Source organism: Alexandromys fortis, unplaced genomic scaffold (assembly GCF_014885135.2).
Source record: "Alexandromys fortis isolate MF-2015 unplaced genomic scaffold, M_Fortis_MF-2015_v1.1 scaffold_26, whole genome shotgun sequence".
Classification (NCBI taxonomy): domain Eukaryota; kingdom Metazoa; phylum Chordata; class Mammalia; order Rodentia; family Cricetidae; genus Alexandromys; species Alexandromys fortis.
Window position 1 is genome coordinate 3,933,193 of NW_026067894.1, and position 22,210 is coordinate 3,955,402.

The following is a 22,210-nucleotide window of genomic DNA, read 5'->3' on the forward strand; positions in this document are numbered from 1 at the left end:
GACATGGTCTCTCTGTGTAGCCCACGCTGTCCTGAAACTCACTCTGCAACTGGCCTTGAACTCAGAAATCCTCTTGCCTCTGCATCCCAAGTGCTGGGATTAAAGATGTGTGCCAACACCGCCCAGCTAAAATATTTTTAAAGCTCAAAACTATTAATATTATATGGCTATCAAGATGGTTCAGCCAGTCAAACTAAGTTCAATCTTTCCCTAGGATCTACCTGGTAGAAGAACCCTCCACATAAATGTGCACATACAATTTTTGAGTTTTTGCACCATGGTACAACCTATGATTCTGGCACAATGAAGGCTGAAGGAGAAACACAGACTACATAGCTGAAGTTGTCCCAAACAACAACTTAAAAAAGAACTGGAGTTCTGAGTATAAACTCAAAGATACAGTTTTCTATACTCAGAGGCTGAAACACAGCATATACACCTGTGTGTGTATGTGCGTGCCTTAGTACATACTTAGCGTTCCCGGCTCTCTGTGTGTCTAGACCATGGCATCACCGAAAACTGAATGAATATGGTAGGGTGGTGCCACCACCCAGGACCCACACTTTGTCTCCAGCACCGGCCGCCAGTAAAGACAGGCAGGGTTGTGGGGGCGTGGGAGGCATATACGGCCTGTTCAGGGGAAATACTAGATGAGTCTAAAACTAAAACACTTTTTAGTGCCAGAAAGTAAAAGAAACACTTTCTCAAGAGGGTGACTGGCAGGAAGGACCTGTACAGACCTGCAGGAATGCCTCCCGGCCAAGCTGGCACAATCTGAGCAGCAAACAATAATAGTAACTGCAGGTTTTCCCTCAGAAGAAAGCACTTGAGCCCATGATATGAACAAATAGCTAAATATGAGAGCAAGCTTCCTGGACAACTGAACAACCAATAGAGAAGGAAAAGGCAGAGGAGAGAGTCACAGTCGAGCATCACCAATGTATGTGTGAAGGTGGGACCAGGGATTGGCAGGAAGGCCCTCTGCAGAAGCCAGCTTAGCGCACATCTCTCGATCAACTAAACATCCTCACACTGCAGAGGGATACACCGCACTGCTCTCATGAAAAAACACTAAGAAAGCAAAGGGCATTCTCTACAGTAACTCATCACTAACATTCTGAGTCAAGGACAGGAATACAGGTACAGGGCAGAGGTAGCACACAGATGATTAACATGTGATGCCCAGAGCCCAAACCCCAGCACCTCAACAAAAATAAAAATGTAGCCAGGCGGTGGTGGCTCACACCTTTAATCACAGCACTGAGAGGCAGGGGCAGGTGGATCTCTGAGTTCGAGGCCACCCTGGTACACTGAGTGAGTTCCAGGACAGCCAAGGCTACACAGAGAAACCCTGCCTCAAAAATAGCAAAAATATGAAAATGTAAAGAGTACCAACATTATGAAAGCTATGACCACTAAGTAAATACAGAAGAGGAAATTAAAGAAAAAGAAAGGACTAGGCTGGTGGTGCTGCCCTGTAAATTATAGCTACCTGGGAGGCTGAGGCAGGAAGAACACAAGTCCAGGACATTAGCAAAAATGAATGAGCCTGACCAAGCTATGTGAGGCCTTATTTTTAAAAAGTTGGGTTTGGTGCATATCACAGCCTGAGGCAGAAAGATTACAAATACAAGGCCAGCCTGGTGCACATAGAAAGACCATCTCAAAATAATTTTAATGAACCAGGCATGGCTCACACCATCTCTGGAGTCCCACCACTCTGGAGATGCAGGCAGGCAGGGGGATCAGATTATCCGCGGCTACGGCAAGCTTGAAGCTAGAGATTTTTGTCTCAAAAATTAGTACAAGCCAGATAGATGATGGTGGTGCCTCTAATCCCAGCCCTCAGGAGGCAAAGGCAGGTCAGTCTCTGAGTTCAAGGCCACCTTGGTCAACAGAGCAAGTTCCAGAACAGCCAGGGCTACACAGAGAAACCCTGTCTCGTAAGAAAAAAAAAAAAAAAAGTAAGAACAAAAAAAAAAAGTGGAAGAGGATCACCGGACAACAACTCTCTCAGAGGATTTATCGGAAGGTAACAGTTGGGGAGGGGGAAAGTAGGGGATACCTTCAGGGATGAAGTCACCGGTAAGGAGCAGATGCCGCTAGAAACAGGCTCCCGCTAAGGCTCCTGTAAACAACTCTAACAAGAACCTGCAGGCATAGACCAGCTAATGAACACGTACTGGTCTCCCAGAGGACACAGTTCAGTGCCCAGCATCATGTCAGGCAGCCCAGATGTCTGTCCACCTGTAACTCCTTGCTCCCTATTCTAGCATCTGCCTATACTTGAATATACACACACACAATAATTTTAAAATGAATCTTTAAACAATTATAATGAAACTCTTCAGTTCACCAAAAATTAGACAAGAACCTCAGCAGGTAAAGGCGCTTGCCACCGAGACTGACAACCAGAGTTCAATCCCTAGAACCCTCATCCTGGAAGGAGAAACAACCCCTGCATATTGTCCTGACCCCCACATGTACTACAGCACCTCATGCACCCACATACATGTACACCCACAATAAATAAATGTAAATAAAAAGACATAAAAGTAGAGGAGGACTGGATTCAGAGTGGTAAGGGGGAGGAAGGTGAAAAACAAAACACATTATATATGTGTATGAAAAAGGCATAAAGAAATCCATTATATGACCCCAGCTAAGACCCTAAGCAATAGTGGAGGGGGGCCTGAACTGCCCTTCCCCTGTAATTACACTGATGACTATCTCAAATGTTATCATCCAGCAACTGATGGAAGCAGATGCAGAGAACCACAGCGGAGCACTGGGGCTGAGCTCCCAAAGTCAGTCGAAGAGAAGGAAGAGTGAGAATATGAGCAAAGAGGTGAAGACCATGATGGGGACACCCACGAAAACAGTTTACCTGGGCTAATTGAAGCCTTCCAACTCTAGATGACAGCGAGGAAACGAACATAGGACCAAGCTAGGTACTCTGAATGTGGGTGACAGTTGTATGGTTGGGGCAGAATGTGGGGCAACTGGCAGTAAGACCAGGATTTATCCCTACTGCTTGTTCTGCTTTTCTGGAACCCATTTTCTCTGGAGGGATTCCTTGCTCAGCCTAGATATAGTGGGGAGGTCCTTGGTCATGCCTCAAAACAATGTGCTAGACTTTGCTGACTTTGCCTTACCCTCTCTGGGGAGTGAAGAGGGGTGGGACTGGAAGGGAAGGGGAGGGGAAGGTGGAGGGAGCAGGAGGAGGAGGAAATGGATTTGGCACGTAAAATAAGAAAAGATAGTTTTTAAAAAAAAATAAATTAAAATAAAAAAGGTCAAAAAAAGAAATCTATTATATATAACTAACATGCTATTAAACTGGAGGAATTTTTTTTTTAAACAAGATTAAAATAGCTCAATGGCAAACAAGTGTAAGGCACTGGGTTTGATCCCAGCAACAGAGAAGAGAAGGAGGACAGAGAAAAATCAAAAGAAGGAGGATGATTCTGGAAAAGAAAACATTAAAAACAAATCAGGTAAAAAACAGGTGAGGCCTGCATCTTACTAGGTAGTATTGTGTGAGTGTCTCACTCTTTCCTTTTTTAAATTTTATCTTTTAATTTTTATTTTTTCCAGAGAAAACACAGGGTCTCTCTATATAGTCTTGGCTTTCCTGGAACTCACTCTGTAGACCAAGCTGGTCTCATACTCTGCCTGCCTCTGCCTCCCAAGTGCTGGAATTAAAGGTGTGCACTACCACCTGGCTAATTTCTTCCTCTTACTAATCATGCCAAGGTTATAAGAGATGCTAATGACAAAGTGGGTACAGGATCTCCTTCAACAACTTTCCTGCAATTTAAAAGCTAGTTTCTACCTAGACAGATAGCTCAGCAGGAAAAGCATTCGTCAAGTAAATATGAGAACGTGAGTTCAAATCCTCAGAACCCACACAATGGCCCCAGTGCTCCTACAGGGAAAGGGCAGAGACAGGAGAATCCTACATCATTTATGGGCCGGCCAGCCTGATGTTCACAGCCAGAAATGAAGTTCCTGTCTCAAACCAGCTGAAAGGCAACAGCCCAAGGCTGTCTTCCAGACTCCAAAAAATAAATCAATGAATAAATAAAACTAGCTTAGTAGCTCTTCTTAAACGGGGGTGTTGACAAGAATTTGCTCCTATTTAAGTTTACATGTTAATGTCACAGACCTTCGCAACTTGAAAAAATTAAATGAAATACAAATTACTGGACAAAGGGCTACCTCACAAAGCATTTCAGCAATACACCTAGAAATAACACGAAGCCTACCAGCTCTAAATTCTAAAACAGATACTAGGTGGGGTAACCATATGACTTGCCATCCAAATCAAGAGAGTGACAGAAAAGGGGGCTACCCAATTAGATAACTGTCAGTGTTGCACAAGCTCTCAAATCACTAAGAGTTCACACAAAAGAAATGCTTAGGCAAGTGACCCTTTCCTTGCTAAGTCTCTTAAAAGCAAAGGGAAGATGGGGGCTGAAAGCTAAATCCAAAAACCCCAAAATTCCCTTCCAACTTAAAAAAAAAAATGAAAAGCTGGAGAGATACTCAGAGGTTAAGAGCACTGCTGCTCTTGCAGAGGACCTGGGTTCAAGTCCCAGCAACCACAGGGGTGGATCACAACCATGCTAACTCCAGGACCAGGGACCTGACACCCTCTTCTGCCCTCTATGGGCACCAGGCATGAATATGGTACAGACAAAAAAAACATACACAGAATAAATTAAAAAGAAAAAAAAACAGCTCATGGAAAGACTCTTCAAACTTTATTCTTCACTTTTTTGTTTCTTTTTTTTTCAAGACAGGGTTTCTCTGTATAGCCTCACACACAGAGACCCACCGCCTCTGAGTGCTGGGATTTGAAGGTGTGCACCACCATGTCTGGTGTTTACTTGATGCTGTTAAATTTACTCAAACACATATTTTTAAATTTTCTAAATACTGAACTAAAGTACACTTAGATGTCTGGACAGTTATGATTTTTTAAAAAGATATATTTTCTTATTACTTGGATGTGTGTATACACAAGGCACGTATGTGTAGTGCTCAGAGGCCAGAGAGGGTGTAGGATCCACTGGAGCTGGAATTATATGCAGCCATAAGCCGCACAACTTGAGGACCCTCTTAACCACTGAGCTACCTCTCAAGACCCCCTTCGTTAATTTTTTTTTTAAAGTCAAAAACGGAATCACTGATTGTCCACACCAACACTCAGCTTTTAATGTTGCCTAAGATGCAAGCACACTCAGATACTTCCACATCATGAAGGGTCTATACTAAGGTCAAGTGCTCATGTCAGCTTCAGAAACAGAAGTTACCTCAGGAAGTTGAACTGGTTCCAAATTCTACTTCTGAAAGATTGACAATTTTAATATTGAGAGTACTGGCTGCCTCAATTAAGCCTCAAGAATTCAAAAATTTTAGTCGCTAGATACTTGATGGCATTAAAATTCTGCAGAGACTAATGAAGATCAACTTCTGCATATTTATCAGGGAGACTTACTAAAAAGTAGATACAACCTTACTGCTCTAATATTTAGAATTCAAGTCATGGAAAAGGTTTTGTTTTTGTAGGGAAATTTTCTGGCTAAAATTAATAAAGCCCATTTTATTAAACTCATGTGGTTATTAATATCCCTCTCTTCCTTTTCTGAGGAAGCATCTACCATGCAGCACTAACTAATGTCCAGCTCTGTGTAGAGCAGCCAGGCCTTGAACTCATGACACTCACCTGCCTCTGCTTCCTGAGTGCGCACACAACATTAAACGTGAAAAGGCTGAATGGGAGACTTTGTCAAGTCCTTGTATTTGACGGAAGCCTTACATTCTGAATGGGAATAAAAACTAAAGACTCGGGCTGGAGAGATGACTCAGAGGTTAAGAGAACTGACTGCTGTTTCGGAGGTCCTGAGTTTAATTCCCAGCAACCACATGATGGCTCACACCCATCTATAATAAGATCTGGTGCCCAGAACACTGTATACATAATAAATAAATTAAAAAAAAAAAAAACTAAAGTCTCAAGGGGGCTGGAAAGATGACTCTGCAGTTAAAAGCACTTGTTTCTTGCTCTTCCAGGGAACCCAAGTTCTGTCCCTGGCAGTCAGTGGGCTTCCAACTACCTCTAACTCCTGCTCCTAACTTCTTCAGACTCATTCCGAGCCCCTCAGAATCTAGATTCATTTTCTCAAGCATTCCACTACCAGAATCAGGAGCTCCCAGCACTCGCGTGGGGGACCCTTAGGACCCAGTTTCTGCTGTGCTTGTTTCATAGTGGATATTTAAGAGTCCCTACTCTTAACTCATTTCCTCTGCATATCCAGACCCTTTTCTCTTTACACTCATCTTTGCATTCAAGTTATTTGCTTTCTGTTGGTGGCAGTGAAAATGTTTTTCCGAGACGATGTCTCATGTCGCCCAGACAGGCTGTAGCCACGGATCACTTTCAACTTCCAGTCCTCCTGTGTCCACCTCCCATACTCAGCTTGCAAATTTATTTTCTATTCTTAGAAATTATTTACTGTGTGTGTATATGTACATGCATTTGCACAAGACAAAGAAGATGAAAAGACAGCTTATGGAAGTCAGTTCTCCACCCATGGTTCCTGGGCCCAAACTCAGGAGGTCGGATTTGGCAGCAAGCGATGATAATCTGGCCAGTCCTCAGGTTTCTTATCAACTATCTATCTTCCAGGGCCCTGCAAAGCCTTGTAAAAAGACAAACGGCGCCTCACCCTTCCTCACAGAATTCTGCCTATCCTCAAGGATTTAGACTGCTGGTTAATTTTCTATCTCTACCTAGTTTTGCTGTCATTTCTAACTTCTCTTTGTCCCCCTCAGTCCTGCTCCCTAACCCACTAAATCCCTCCTCTCGCTACTCACTCATCACAGAAAAACTTCCTGAAACCAAGTTATGATCTCTATGAGTTTGAGGCCAGTCTGGTCTACAGAGTGAATTTCAGGACAGCCAGGGCTACACAGAGAAACCCTGTCTCAGAAAACTAAAAAGAAGAAGAAAAAAAATCTAAAACTATAGACAGACATTCTGACTGTATTTTCCAAAAACTAACAGAGTTTAAGTCTAATACAATTCAAATCCATACAGACCCGGTAGGTAGCTCAGCTCAGCAGCTAAGCATATGATTAGCTCACTTGTGTACTGACAGGATACGCAACCCGGAAACACGTACATTAATAAAACACAAGAGCCCAGGAAAGTTCAGTGGCCATACTTTACAAAACCCCCAGGTGTGGTGACATACACGTGAATCCAGCACTAAAGGCTAAAGCAGAAGCTGACCATGTCCAAAATCAAAAACCAAACCCCTTCCGAATCTTAATCTTCTAAGGTTGACAGGAAATGTTTCCGAGACAAAGTCTAACGTCACAGGGGTGGAGGTCTTATGAGATCAAGTGAGAAGACACCACGTGTATTTTTTAATTCTTTCTGTTTTTTAAATTTTCTGCTAAAGCTGGACACAGTGTCAGTGCCTTTCATCCCAGCACTAGAGAGGCAGAGGCAGCAGATACCTAAGTTTGAAGCTAGCTTGGTCTACATAGTAAACTTCTAATGTTACTTTGTATGATAAACCGTTTTTAATCCACAGATGTTGCTTCTGTGGCCTCTGCATGACACCCTAGTCCCCATCCCCATAATCTAAACCTCAAACCCAAACTAGCCACTTCAGATTTGTAAACTGGGCCAGCACTAGTCCATCTCACAGGAAATCACACCAGATTGTCAATTTCATCATGGATCAGTATGAAACAATTTCAAGACAACCAGGAATGCTGAAAGTGAGTTAAGATGACATGCACCGTACCCCTAAAACCAAGCACTATTTATTCTAAGTCCTGGCAAGCCCACGGTGTACAGGATAGGGACTTGCATCCTATCAAGAAACACTAATATCTTAGGAGTCAGGAAACACAGTGGGCTCAGCACACACCAAGAAGCTGTAGCTAATAAAGGTCACAAACTGACAAGTTTCAAATGCACTTAAAATAGATTCAACTATCTCCGGTTTCAGCTGAGGCACCAAGAGAGTGAAAGGCTCCTCCTGGTTGGCACAAAGCCAAAGAACTGCAAGTCATCTGAGAATCCCGAAGTCGCATGGGACTCTGCGGCATTTCATCCGTTGCAATCTCAGCTGTGCTTCAGCACTGCTGAAGTAATCTGCCTGCCCAACAATCAGGAAATCGTTTCTTACTGCAGTAGCTCAAAACACTATCCCTAAAGTAAAACAGCTCTCCTCACCAGAGTTTACTCCAGAACCCACTTCCCCTCGGACCTCATAATAAACTAACTATCCTCACCCAGAGTGACCCAGTCACTGACCATAATAACCTTATTTTATGCTCTCAACCAACTTTATACAGTCTAGAGCAAGACATGTCACAGAGACATTTCAGTCTCTGGCTAAATCTAGTAGAAAGCCTTATATGAGCAAGCTATCTTTCCTGGGTCCATGTTAGCATCCTTGGAGGACCAATAAATTGCCACAGAAACATGGGTCCACCAGACCCACAAAGATAGCATTAATTGGCCCAAATAAGTCCTGCCCTATACTTGGAATAGCAAAACACACCTCCAAGCCATCTTCAAAATCCCAAACCCTTGTAATTCAAGGTCACTAATCCCTTCACTTCAGAGAAAAGGAAGAAGAGATACTGCCAATACAACAGCTCTAAAGACAGAAGAATCTGAAGTTCGAGGGCATCTTCAGTGATGTAGAGTTTAAGACCAGCCTGCCCTACATAAGACCCTGTCTCAAAATTAAATAAATAAGTAAGAGCAAACACAAACCCTCCAATTCAAACACAGCACTTCTGAATATATCAAGCTCAATCTTGTATTTTAAGGTTGAAAGAGATTATATCAAAATTAAAGTATAGTATCAGAAGGGCAATGATCTTTTTTAAAGATATGGTTATTTTAGATTTCTCTTATTATTTTATGTGTTCTGTGAGCCGTGTGTGCACGCTTGTGTCTGTGGGGGAGGGGGTGCCTGTGGAGATGTCAGAAGAGGGCATGAGAGCCCCTAGAACTGAAGTTGCAGACAGTTGTGAGCCATCAAATGTGTATTTGGAATACAACCGGGTCCTCTGCAACAGCCAGGACTCTTAATCAAAACCAGTGCTCTAGCCCCAAAAAGTCAATGGTCTTATGGGATAAAACGGGAGGACGGCACTGAAGGGCAGGTGAAGCACAAATGCTCAGACCATCATGTAGGAGACACTTTGAATCTACAGCAATTACATTTTCAATAGTACTTCCTCTCATCCCCCACACTGGGGAGAGGCAGACAGAAAAGCAACGTGACTATAATCTACTAACATTCTTTACAGCAGCCACAGAACTGAGGAAAGCCAGCTGGTGGGCAGGCAGCACTAGGAAGCTGGATCAATTCTCAGTCATGTGTCTAACCTGCTCAGACATCAGCTCCGCCCAGGAAGCTCTAACTCTGCTGTCTGCGGAAAAGATGCACAGCAGAGTCAACCCTGAGCCCGACCTCAAGAGTGCCCTCTCTATTGGCCTGCTGGGACCAATCTCTCAGGGCAAGGTAACAGCAACCCTAGGTCTAGCCCCAGTCTGGAACACAGTAGGTGATAAATGAGTAAATTCATAAACTCAAGAGAAACAGGCAAATGTAGTCATTCTCGCTATCACATGGGAAACACCGTTCTTAATTTTTTTCAAAGAACGTCCCTGTCAAGATTTATCAGAAACGTCAATGTAAAACATCAACCTATTAGTGCTGAGGTGGCCCACACTCAGTCTGACCAACACCCACCCCTGTCAACAGTCAACCCACTGAAGGTGGAGGCAGCAGCTGCGCTGTGACACAGGTACCCGGAGAGAGTTCCTCTCCAATCACATTTTGCATTGTCTCCCTTCCTCCCTCCTATGAGGATCTGCCTTCAAAAGTTTGTTCCGTTTGGCTTGGTTTGAGACAGGGTCTCAGACTGTATAGCCCTGGCTGGTCTCTAACTCAGAGATCTCCCTGCCTCTGTCTCCAAGCATTCAAGATTTGACACTTGCTTAATGGAGGGGCTTAGGAATGGAGACATGTTGGACGCCATGGCAGCCTCAGCATTCCAGTTACTAGCTATAATGGAATTTTGCTGGAGGCCTTGCTGACTCCTGAACAAACAGAAACATGAGCTCAACCCAACAGAGGGCCCCTATGCTGTTAGGCTCCGTGAGAGAAGACAGCACACTTGTCTAGCAGTATGTGGCTGTGAACTAATTAAAACCCTGTACAGTGTGGCTGTGTTCTAGATTACTCCACATAGCTTTTCTCAAATACAGGGGGAAAGTGGATTCTTCCTCCCAGGCCCTATATGCAGGCTACTCGCCCAGCTGAGGAAGAGAGGTACCATGGGCTTAGACTTGGTCACTAGTCTGCCCACACACTACCTTTCATGAGCATAGGAAATGTAACTAACTTTCCTGAACATCAATCAGTACCCTTGTCTGTAAAACAGACAACACCTACCTTATTAGACGTCTTGGAAAAATTAAATAGACTCCTGCATGTATGACTTCTAGAGCAGTGGGTATTATCCAAATCTAGTTATCAGAGAGGCTAAAAGACATTACAAGCTTCACCCCGTAAAGACCAGCTTAAAATCAATGGGAGGAAAATTTAAAAACAAAACAAAACATAAAAAAAAAGAAGAGCAACAAGAATATTGCAAAGACAGAAAGAACACTTATGACAGAGGAGCTAGAGACAGAAGTCATATTCTGGTTGACACAGGTCTCTACCTATTTCTGTTCCTGGGAAGAGCTACTGTATCGTTTTTGTTTGTTTGTTTTTAAGACAGGGTTCTCTGTGGAGATCTGGTTGTCCTAGAACTTGCTCTGTAGTGCAGGCTGGCCTCAAATTCACAGAGATCCACCTGCCTCTGTCCTGAGTGCGGGTACAAAAGGTGTGCACCACCCCAGAACAGCATAATCAGCAAATGTCTTTTTTTTTTTAAGATGACTTACTTATTTTTATTTCCTGTGCATTGGTATTTTGCCTGCATGTGTATGTGTGTGAAGGTGTTGGAACCCCTGGAACTAGAGTTACAAGCAGTTGTAAATTGCTATGTGAGTGCTAGAAACTGAACCCAGGTCCTTTGGATGAGCAGATTGTGCTCCTAACTACCAAGACATCTCTCCAGCCCCTCTGCCTTATTTTAACTGGCTGCCCCAAAACAGTAAGAAGACTCCCCCAAGAGTTTCAGCAGCCCTGAGAGAAATCATACCCTGAAGTCCACTATACACAAGGAATACTGTATTGCTAACAAATGGGCACCTAACTCAAGTTCATTTATCTAAGATTTTCTGAAAGGTAGGCAGGAAGTTTCAATCTAAAGAGCTAGGATTTTTTATTTTTTTATTTACTTATTTATTTTTTGTTTTTTTGAGGCAGGGTTTCTCTGTGTAGCTTTGGAGCCTGTCCTGAAACTTACTCTGTAGACCAGGCTGGCCTCAAATTCACAGAAATCCGCCTGCCTCTGCCTCCCGAGGGCTGGGATTAAAGGCATGCACCCGGCTAAGAGCTGGGATTTAATGGGAGACCCAGTAAGTCCCTAAAGAAATTATGTGCAAAGACAAATTTTGATGAAAATGGCAGTTACTCTGTCAGCCAGAAAAAGGATGAACACTGTCAAGATTCTCAATAGAGCTGTCTCAACCTCAACAGAGAGCTGAGCATACCTCAAGACAAATATTCCCATGTTCTCCTTGCTCTTAGTACTTTTCCTGTCAGGCAGGTTTTTCACTGTCCTGCCCTGCCATCCACTGACTCTCTGCAGTCTATGTGGCCATTTCTCCTTCACCTGGCCTCAAGATCCTGCTGTGCAAAACTGCGCCTGCTTAGAAATAGCTTCTCGTTTACATTCAGATCCCTTGTTTTCAACACTTCCCTTCATTTCAATGACACTTGAACACTCAGAACAAATGAAGGACACCTGGCCTTACATCGCCTCCCCCCCCCCTTTTTAAATAAACTGCTTGAGCTAATTAATATGAAGCAAGCAATTGTACCCATATGTTTTGAGGAAATGGAGATCTACTCAAGCCACGGAAAGAGCAACTCCAGCCCCAGGGCTTCACTGGCACCAACTTACTGCACAACGGCGCTTGACCAACCCAAATTCCCACATTCCCTCTAGTTCCAAAAGCAGAATTGCTCTACTTCGATCTATTTCCGACCTCTTCCATTACCAGATGACAATATTTTACCACCGATGTGTTCTGAGACGCCTGTAGCCTATGCTTCATTTACTATCTAGATAAATGCTTACAATTTAGCAATGTAATCTTGCCAGATGAAAGGCAGGAATGGTAGAATACATCAAGTCTAAAATGCCAACTGCCATACACGGGACAAAATACGACCCTAAAACAACATGGCTGAAGCCAATATTGCCACAAAGAACTTAAAATTATCTCCTCTGAAAAGGCCACCTTAAACCCACTCATCCTTAACAGCTGCAGTTTCTACTTTAAAGAAAAGATAAAAATTTAACTTGAAGCACCAATCACTACTTCCGAGCTGCAACCAACTCTGAGGTTTTCCAGTCCTTCAACTGTGAAGTGCACAGAAAAAAAGTACACTTGGGATACTCAAGTCACCCAGATTTGTATTCGAAGAAGCCACCAACTTCACCAAGGGCTGCCTGTCACAGACGGCACTGTGACTCCTTACTTGCTATTCTGTATGTCACGAGCACACACTACTCACTTCCTCTGGTTTAACTCCCTAAAAGAACAGGTAATGAGTAACTCGCTTGGTCCCGAGACAGAAACCTACAAGCACAGACCATCAGGACAACAACCCTAAAATTAAGAAGGAATTTGAACTAAGCATGAAGAGAAGCTAAGCAGACCGAAGCGACCCAATTCTACACTGAAGCAGGCTGAACAGCCAACCTGCTCCTTCCCAGGCCAGCAGCTGCGCATGTGGGTCAGAAGTAACTGGGTTTTCCATGAAACACTAAACATTCTCAACAGTGAGCGCTCGCAGGGTCAAAACATTATGAAATCAGTACACACACCACACTGGAGCATTGAAAGATGTGGACTAACAACACTTGGAGAACACAGAAAGGACACTTGACAGAAAACAAACAATGACCTGAGGTGACCCAAGAAAGGAAGTGTTTTTCCCCTTCTCAAAGTAATCAATACAGACAAGAATCAAACTAGACTAAGACGAACTGCGGCCCTTGCTGCCAGGACTTACTAGCTCAAACACCACGACTGCGTGTCAAGTCAAATACAGGGTAACTAATGCAAAGACCACAGCACGGAAGACATCCAATAATCATTTGTTGATTTTCACAAGTACAAGGGATGTAGGGAGGAGGGGCGAATGATGAAATGTTATTCTCAGGTAGCTAACAAACACCTTCCTTGCCTGGCGGTGGTGGCGCACACTTTTTAAATCCAGCACTCAGGGGTCGGCGGCAGGAGAATCTCTTGAGTTCGAAGCCAGCCTGGTCTAAGCCAGGGCTACATAGAAAAAGCCCGTCTTGAAAAAAAAAAAAAGAAAAGAAAGAAACGCCTCCTTGCCGAAGCTCCGTGGGAACTGTGAATTCGACATTTCAGTCGGACTAAAACACCTAGTCGCCAAGACTTTTCAATCAAAGCTATCCCGATTTTGACATCATGAAATTAAGACACGCTGGAAACCAGACTCTTTCTGGGGAACCCTGATACCCTCCAGATATTAGAGGCACACTTACTAAAGCCCTTAGGGAAAAATGTTCAGCATAACACCAGTCTTGGAAGAAGTGACACTTCTGGGGGTGCTGGGTAATGTGAGTTAACTTCCTCTTCCTTTAAAAAGGTCAAAGACAGGGAAGAGTCCACTGTAACATTTCCTCCTCAGCCGGTTCCACCACAAACCACAACACAACTCTAATTGCTTAAAATAAAAAAATAAAAAAGCATTAGCCAGAGGGAGTGCTTTCTGTACACTCGTTCGATATGGCAGAAGACCGAACTTACCGAGGGAACGAGCTGATTCGTTTCGAACAGGAAATTTACCAATAAAGTTTACCGTGGATTCTAAATAATAGAGAGGCCACCGAGCGAGCGCCGCTTGACGGCAGGGCCTCCCGACAATCAGAAAAGCTTTGCCTGCAGGGCTGGTCCCAGGAACCAGCAAATTCTGCCCAATAAAGGGGAGGGGGCCTTCGAGGGCAGAGCTCCCCCAGATCCGCGAAAGATGCAGAGGCATGGCCCGGGGGAAGCTAGTGTTCACGGTACCGCAGAGGGTCCCGGGGTCCCAGCAATGCGGCCACCGGAGCACCCCAAAAAGCTCGGGCCAAGCCCCGTCCCTTCCCTTGCTGGACAGTGGTGGCAGGCAAGGAGGTTCCCACCAAGGGTCGCTCTGGACCGCTGGAAGGCGAAAAGGATACTGTTGGGGCGCCGGGGTCTGGAGGGCCCTGATGTTCGGGTGAGGAGGGGCCGCCGCTGCCGCTGCCGCCGCCGCCGCTGCCGCCGGGTGAGGAGGCGGTACCGCCGCCGCTGCCGCCGCCGCTCCGGTACCGGGTCCGGTTCCTGCTGCAGCCGCTGAGCCTGATTTCAGAGCCGGTTTCTGCGGTAAACTCATGGCAAAGCGAAGCCACCAACCCCCCCAGAGCGGGACCGGGCGCGCCGGGGTGCAGGGGCCGGGGGCAGCGGAGGGGCGGGATGGGGGCAGACCCGGGGAGGCGGCGGGAGCGGGGGGCCGGGGGGAGGCTGGGAGGAGGAGGAGGAGGAGGGGGCCGGGACCGGTCACACACGCCCTCCGCCGCCGCCGCCGCCTCCGCCGCCGCCGCCGCCGGCAGCAGCAGCCGCCCCGCGGGCCAGCACCACCGGCTGCCGGTCTCCGTGACAACGCGACCCCGGGGAGGGGGGGGCCGGACCCGGCGGGGGCAGGAGGCGGAGAGACCGGACCTTTCACGGCAATATCCTCATGGGCCGGCGGCGGGGGGTGTCTGTCCCCCTCCCCGGGGGAAGCGGCGCCCTTCTCGGTAGCGGGGCTCGGGCGATGCGGACGGATTTTCTTCACTCAACGAGCAGAGCATCCAACATGGCGCTGCGGCCGCCTCCAGCAGTCCGGCAGGACGGCCGCTCGGAGCTTTTCGGCCCTTTTCGGAAGGGCTCGGCGGACCGAGGGTGGAAAGCTCCTTCGGCTCTTTCCGGAGACGGCGAACGGCCGGGGTTCTTCGGGAGCTCTCGGGAGCGTCTTCGGCCGCCGTTCGGGAGAGCTGCTGGAGCTGACACTATTTCTCGCGAAAGATCGGTGATCCGGGGCTGCTGAGGCTCTCCGCAGCACGGTACCGGGCGGAGGGATAGACCAAAGGAGAGGTTTGTAGGGCGAGAGCCCTCCCCTGCGGCCCAGCCTCGAAGAACAATAGTAACGGCACCCGAGGCCAAGGTCCGCCGAGACCTACCAGCAAGTGTCAAGAGGCGCCGGAGCGAGAAACCGAGTCGCAGAGAGAACGGCTAAGCCGGAGCACAAGGCGACTGATAGGAACACGCCTGCCGCAGGGACTTATTAACATAACAGATGCCACTCGCCGGCACTTGACGTCGCAAGTCACGGGCATTATGTCGACACGTCGTCCTCGGGTGCTCTTCAGTGCGAAATGGAAAGAAGAGACCCATTTGCGGAGGAGGCCCAGAGAAGAAAAATGACTTCCTTAAGGTCACCCAGCTGGGATTGAATAAAGCGAACCCAAAATCTGGATTCCACCTTCTCTGGGATGAACCGATGAACCTTGCCTTCTCTAGGATGCCAACGGACCTGCCTTTCCAGCAACTTTAACCCAGGGCTCTGTAGGCTTTTCCCGAAACCTTCCCAAGACTGTAGTCGGCTCCCCATCATCCTTTGCTGGGATGACACTTGTTGATAAGGTCTCCTCCTCCCATTCCCATCCACACTTTGCACACCACACCTGCACCCCTCAGTAGGAGCCTTGTCCCCAGCACACAGTAACATTAACTGACAAGGAGTCACAGGCATCTCCGAACTGTGAAGACAGAGTATTTCATTAGCTCATATAGTCCCAAGAAATAGGTAATCCCATTCTTACTAATGAAGAGTCTGAGGACCAAAAAGCCTAACTATCATCAGAGAGAGAGAGAGAGAGAGAGAGAGAGAGAGAGAGAGAGAGAGAAGAGGAGAGGAGGAGAGAGAGAGAGAGAGAGAGAGAGAGAGAGAGAGAAACTTGAGGCTCAAAACTGACAATTTGACAAGGCCACGTGATCACCAATGCCGTGAACAGAGGAAATTAGTGGATGTGAGGACATACTTCAGTAATAAAGAATGCTTGCCTTGCAAACATGAGGACCCAAGTTCAGTCCCCAGAATTTACCCAGAAAGTCTAGCAGGATGACCTACCTGTGTTTACAATCCCAGCACTGAGGAAGTGGTGACCAGCAGGTCCCTCATGCTCACTGGCCAACCAGCTGACTCTCTCTGGTGAGTTCTAGGCCAGAAGAGACCCTGTGTCAAAAATAAAAAGGTGGGGGCTGTAAAGAAAGATGGCTCAGTGGTTAAGAGCATAGACTGCTCTTCCAGAGGACCCCAATCCCATTCCCAGCACCCACATGGCAGCTCACAACTGTCTGTCATTCCAAGATCTGACACCCTCACACAGACATATGCAGGCAAAATAGCAACGCAAATGAAACAAAAGCAAATAAATTGTAGATAAATAAATAAAAAGGTGAATAGCACCAGAAATTGTCCTCTGGCCTCCACACACATCAACACACACAAGACTGTGTCCTGGGCAGTGGTAGTAAATGCCTTTAATCCCAGCCTTGGGGGTAGGGTCGCAGAGGCAGGTGGATCTCTTGAGTTCTAGGCCAGCCTGGTCTACCAAGTGAGTTTCTCCAGGATGGCTAGGGTTACACAATAAATAGATAGATAAATAAATAAATAAAAAGATTGTGTTCTGATTCCTACTACTGTGGTGGGTTTGGGGGCCAGGATATAAGTTAATATTTCTAGGGTTTTTTGTTAGCTTACTTGCTTTTTGAGAAAGGGTCTCAAGGCTCAGGCTAGCTTCAACTCTTTGTGTGCCTTAGGATGAGCTTGAACTCCTGATCTTCTAGCCTCTACTGGGATTACAGGCATCTACCACTGTGCCCTGCTTGGTTTTTTTTTTTTTTTTTTTTTTTTTTTTTTTTTTTTTTTTTTTTTTTGCTTTTTATTTTTGGTTTTTCAAGACAGGGTTTTTCTGTAGCTTTGAAGCCTGTCCTGGAACTGGCTCTTGTAGAGCAGGCTGACCTTGAACTCACCTGCCTCTGCCTTCCTGGGATTAAAGGCTTGCACCACCACTGCCCAGTAACTTTATTTTTTAAGCTTTCCGTGTAGTGAATACCTAACTCGTAACAACTCCTGGGAGCCCCAGGTGCTCCCAGAAGGAGAAAAGAGCATCCAGATGGCATAGTCCCCACCACCTCTACCTGGCTAAATCTTGAAGGGTGCAGAAAGATTCGTGGCATTCATGGAAGGTTCTTATTTTCATTGAAAATGTGTGTGGGAGGGGGTGTGTTTACATGAATGCTGGTGCACAGAGACCAGAAGAGGACATCAAAACCTCTGGTGCTGAAGTCGACAGGCTATTAGTGTAGAGAATTGAACTCAGGTCTTCTGCAAGAGCTGTACACTCTCCCAACCACTGAGCCTTCTCTCCAGCCCCTAGAGAAAGGTCTTAATCCCCTTGAAGCTAGATTTTCCTCAGCTGAGAAACTCCACCTCCTGGAGTGTGGGGAGTAAACACAGAGTGCTTCCCCAAGGATTCCCTGGTGCGCAGTCATTTTTTTTTATGATTCATTTATGCAGAGACATTTCATTGTCTTTTAAAAATCCCTCTGATGTGGCTAGTGCTCAAATGGAATATGAAATTTGAATGACTTAATAATTGTGAATTGCCAGAGGATTTTATGTTACCCCGCAGGAATCTCGGGCAACACAAACCAGGCTCTGCCTCACCACACAGGAAGAAAGCAGGGCCAGAATATCTTAGATCAGGCAGACTTCATGCCCAAGAGGAGTGTTGTCGATTTGGACGGCCAGCAGCTATTCCCAGAGCCCACTGCACCTGTGGCAAACACCTGCATTCCCTGTGAGCAGAAAGAACACTCATTTTATGCATATTCTCAGTTAGGGGCATTGCTGTTTGCATGAACATGAACAGACCCAGAGTTCAATGCCCAGGCTGTCTCTACCTCTAACTCCTAGGCTTCAACAATCCTGCCTCAGCCTTCCATCCAACCCTAGATGTAGCTTTTGTTCTTTCCTCCTTCCTCTTCCCTGCCCTCCTTCCCAGCGTTAGGGATGAACCCAGGACCTCATGCGTACTAGGCAAACTACCACTGATTTACAACCCTGACCCATTCCCGTGTGTGTGTGTGTGTGTGTGTGTGTGTGTGTGTGTGTGTGTGTGTGTGTGTTTGGGGTTTTGGTGTTTGGTTGATTGGTTGGGTTTTTTGTTTGGTTTGGTTTGGTTTGGTTTTTAGAGACAGATCTGCCTGCCTCTGCCTTCTGAATCCTGGAAGTAGGCAGGCAGATCTCTGTGAGTTCAAGGCCAACCTGGTCTACAGAGCTAGTTCCAGGACAGCTAGGGATGTTACACAGAGAAACCCTGTCTCGAAAAACCAAAATAATAAACAAAACAAAAAATTATTTTCTGGGCTGGGCAGTGGTGATGCACACCTTTAATCCCAGCACTCAGAAGGCAGAAGTAAGTGGATCTTTGAGTTCAAGGCTAACTTGGTTTGCAAAGTGAGTTCCAGGACAGCCAGTGCTGTTACACAGAGAAACCCTATCTTGGAAATATATATATGTATATATTATGGGCTGGACAGGTGGTTTAGAAGCCAAGAGCACTGGCTGCTCTTCTCTCCCGGGGTACCCAGGTTTGATTCTCAGCACCCACAGGAGAGCTCACAATCATCTGTAACTCCAGTCCCAAATAATCCAATACCCTCTTCTGGCGTCCGTGAGCACAAACATGGAAGTAATGCACAGACATGTCTAGACAAAACATACACATAAATATAATAAAGGAAAAAAACAATTATTTTATGTAACTATGTATGTGCCTGGATGTGTATATGTGTACTATGTGCCCGCAGGAACCTGTGGAGGTCAGAAGAGAGCCCTGAATTCTGTAGAACTAGAGTTACAGATGGTTGTGAAACACTGTGGTCATTTGACTGTATCAGCCTGGCCCCCATAAGCTCATAGGGAGTGACACTATTAGGAGGTGCGACTTTGTTGAAGTAGGTATGGCCTTGATGGAGGGAGGTGTGTCACTGTGGAGGCAAGTTTGCCTCAAGCCACACCCAGTGTCTCAGACCACTTCTGATCAGGATGTAGCAGGTACCATGTCTGCCTGCACACCACTGTGTCCCGCCATGATGATAATGGACTAAACTTCTGAAAATATAAGCCACCCCAATCAAATGTTTTTCCTTTGTAAGAGTGTCATGGTGTCTCTTCATAACAATAGAAACCCTAACTAAGACAGCCATTATGTGGGTGCTGGGAACTGAACCTGGATCCTCTGCAAGAGCAGAGCCACCTCTTAACAGCTGAGTGATCTCTCATCCCATCCCAGTGTGCTGTCTTTCTGCTGTTTTTTGAGACAAGTTCTCACTGTGTCACCCTGGCTGTCCTGGAACTCATTCTGTAGACCAGACTAGCCTCGAACCCAGAGATTTGCCTAGCCCTGCCTCCCAAGTGCTGGAATTAAAGGCGTGTGCCACCACCTCCTGTGATTTCTTAATTTAAAGCCTGTGAGCCTTGGTTTCATAGAGTCCTGATGATATAATCTTTAAAAAACAAATACCTTCCAAAACTATGTTGGCAAGCTAGAACTACGTGGTCCTTTTGTTGGTTTGTTTTTACTGGAGGAGCCAGCTTTTTGGCATAAAAACCAGCCATGTTAATGCCAAGAAATGCCATTTCCATTAGCCACAGATGTTATGTGGTTATGTCATGAGGTTCATCTACTTGATGCATACCAAGCTTTGCTAAGAGCATGCTCAGTGCGGGCCTTGATGGCCCAAGATCTAAACACAATTAAGTGCAGACATGAAAAGCCCAAAAGGAAAGGACAACAGCATGTGGGAGGCAGAGGGAGGAGGATCAGGGGTGCACGGTGCTCCTCAGCTGTTCAGTGCTCCCAGGCCAGCCAACCACACGAGACACTGTCTGATAACAAAACAAAGCTGAGGAGGAGACATACTCTTGTAACTCCAGCCCTTGGAAGGTGGAGGCAAGAAACTCAGGCATTCAAAGTCTTCCTCAGCTACCTGGCAAAAGGAGGGTCACATAAGCATTCCTAGACCCTGCCCCCAAAATCAGAGAGCTAGGGAGGTGGCTCAGCAGGCAGAGCCCTTATTGCACAGCATGAGACTGAATTCTCACTGTAAGTCCACACAGAAGCTGGTGCGTGTGGCTGCCCTCCAGTGCCCCTAGTGCTAAGAGTGGAGACGAGGGATCCCTGGGGCAGGCTGTCAAGAGAAGCCAACTCTGGGAAAGAGCCACCCGATGTGGCCCTATGGCTTACGTATGTGCATGGGTGATGGGGAATTGGCAGACGTGCATGTGTGCACACACATACCAGGAAGTGAGGGGTTGGGGGGACAGATGGACGACAAAGATATCAAGATTGAGATTTGTTGGTATTTCAGAGACAGGAGGGCCAGCAAGTTTGAGGCCAGGGTGAACAGGGAAGTTGCCAAGTTATCTCCACCTCCTGAACTGAATGCTGGGATTGCAGGTATGTGCCTGATAGCAGCCCACTACAGAGTCTATGTTTGAAGGTGACAGATGAACCCACCTTCTCCCTCCTTGTCTAGCAAATCACTCAGCACATTCAGGTGGCAGTAGCTGGACCTGAGGACAAGGTGGCCTGTAGCCACGCTGGTGCCAGGCTTCCTCCCTTGCACCAACCCCCTCACTTCAGCCCACTGAAAGGTCTCTAGACAGCTGTGCCAGGGTATTTCTCTAAATGACAAGCTCATAGCATCTGGAATCTAGAAACCACATCCTTGTTCCTGGGTGGTCCAGCCCTCCCCTGACTCTTAACCTGAAACCATTTAAATATCCTGCCAAGCTGGGTGCCTTGGGAAGACCCTGGATTCTATCCTGCCTCTGTCTAGTGACTGCAGGAGGAAGCTGGATTTCCAGATGCCCACAGCTGGAGCCAGGCTCCAGGCAGGCTCCAGAGATCTGATCTTCATGAGAGCTCACCAGCACTTCCCAACACCTGGAAAGAGGCTGGGGGATTGTTCTGCCTTTGGCCACCAGCAGGAGACAAAAATAGCATTTACAGTTAGAATTAATTCTACAGTTTAATGTCTTTTGGTTACCCAAATTCAGCGAGTCCCCCACCCCTCCTGTCGCTTTCTCCACCCTCATTACATGCTTTCTCTCCCACTGGAACAGAGAAGTTGAAAATGCCTGGTGCTCCGTGTGTACGCAGCTTAAGCGATAATAAAGAGAATCCAAATTGCTTGGCTAAACGCTCGTGACCCTGTCACACCTGGTTCTTGCCATCCTGGCTTCTTAATTCTTATTGTACCCATCTACACTCTGAACTCCCGCTTTCTATCCAGTTTCTCTCTCCTCCCACCTCCACTAAACCCTGTTCCTGGAGTACCTACAAGCTCCTATTTATCCTTCAAAACCCAACTGAGAGCCAGGCATACACCTGTAACCCAGCACTGGGAGGGCACAGCAGGCTTGCCAAGAGTCTCAGACCAGTTTGGGCCACATAGCAAATTCCAGGACAGCCAGGGCTACATAAAAAGAACCTGCCCAGAAAAAAAAATTAGGAACTGAAACAAACTAGGAACTAGTGTTACAGTCTTATAGGATGAATTTGCCTCAGTTTCTCCTCTTCCTTAGCCAGATGCAACTGTTCCGTCCCTTCTGCTTCTCCTGTGTTAGGATGCTATTTCTTGTGATTCTGTTACACCGTAGTAATGAGGGACTTAACACAACTCAGTGCATGGAACATAATAGGTACTCAGTAAATCACACACACACACACACACACACACACACACACACACACTCCCCAGACCAGACTGACCTTAACCACCACCCCACTGCCCGTGTCGGTGAGAATCTTTAACTTTTGGTCCTGCCTCTGCCTTTGCCTCTGCCTCCGCCTCCTGAGAGCAGGGATTCCAGCA

At 46.4% G+C, this 22,210-nt stretch overlaps 1 protein-coding gene across 16 annotated transcripts in view; it reads right to left on the bottom strand.

Annotated features, from left to right (window-relative positions):
• Eif4g3 (eukaryotic translation initiation factor 4 gamma 3) overlaps window positions 1-14,617 on the bottom strand; it is a 225,315-nt gene extending 210,698 nt beyond the window's left edge. For all 16 annotated transcript variants that reach the window (XM_050150849.1, XM_050150839.1, XM_050150803.1 and 13 more), the window contains exon 1: window positions 14,422-14,617. In XM_050150849.1, the coding sequence (XP_050006806.1) occupies window positions 14,422-14,615 (194 nt within the window). In that variant the 5' untranslated portion in view covers window positions 14,616-14,617. The remainder of the gene's footprint in view (window positions 1-14,421) is intronic.
• Between the last annotated feature and the right edge of the window lie 7,593 nt (window positions 14,618-22,210).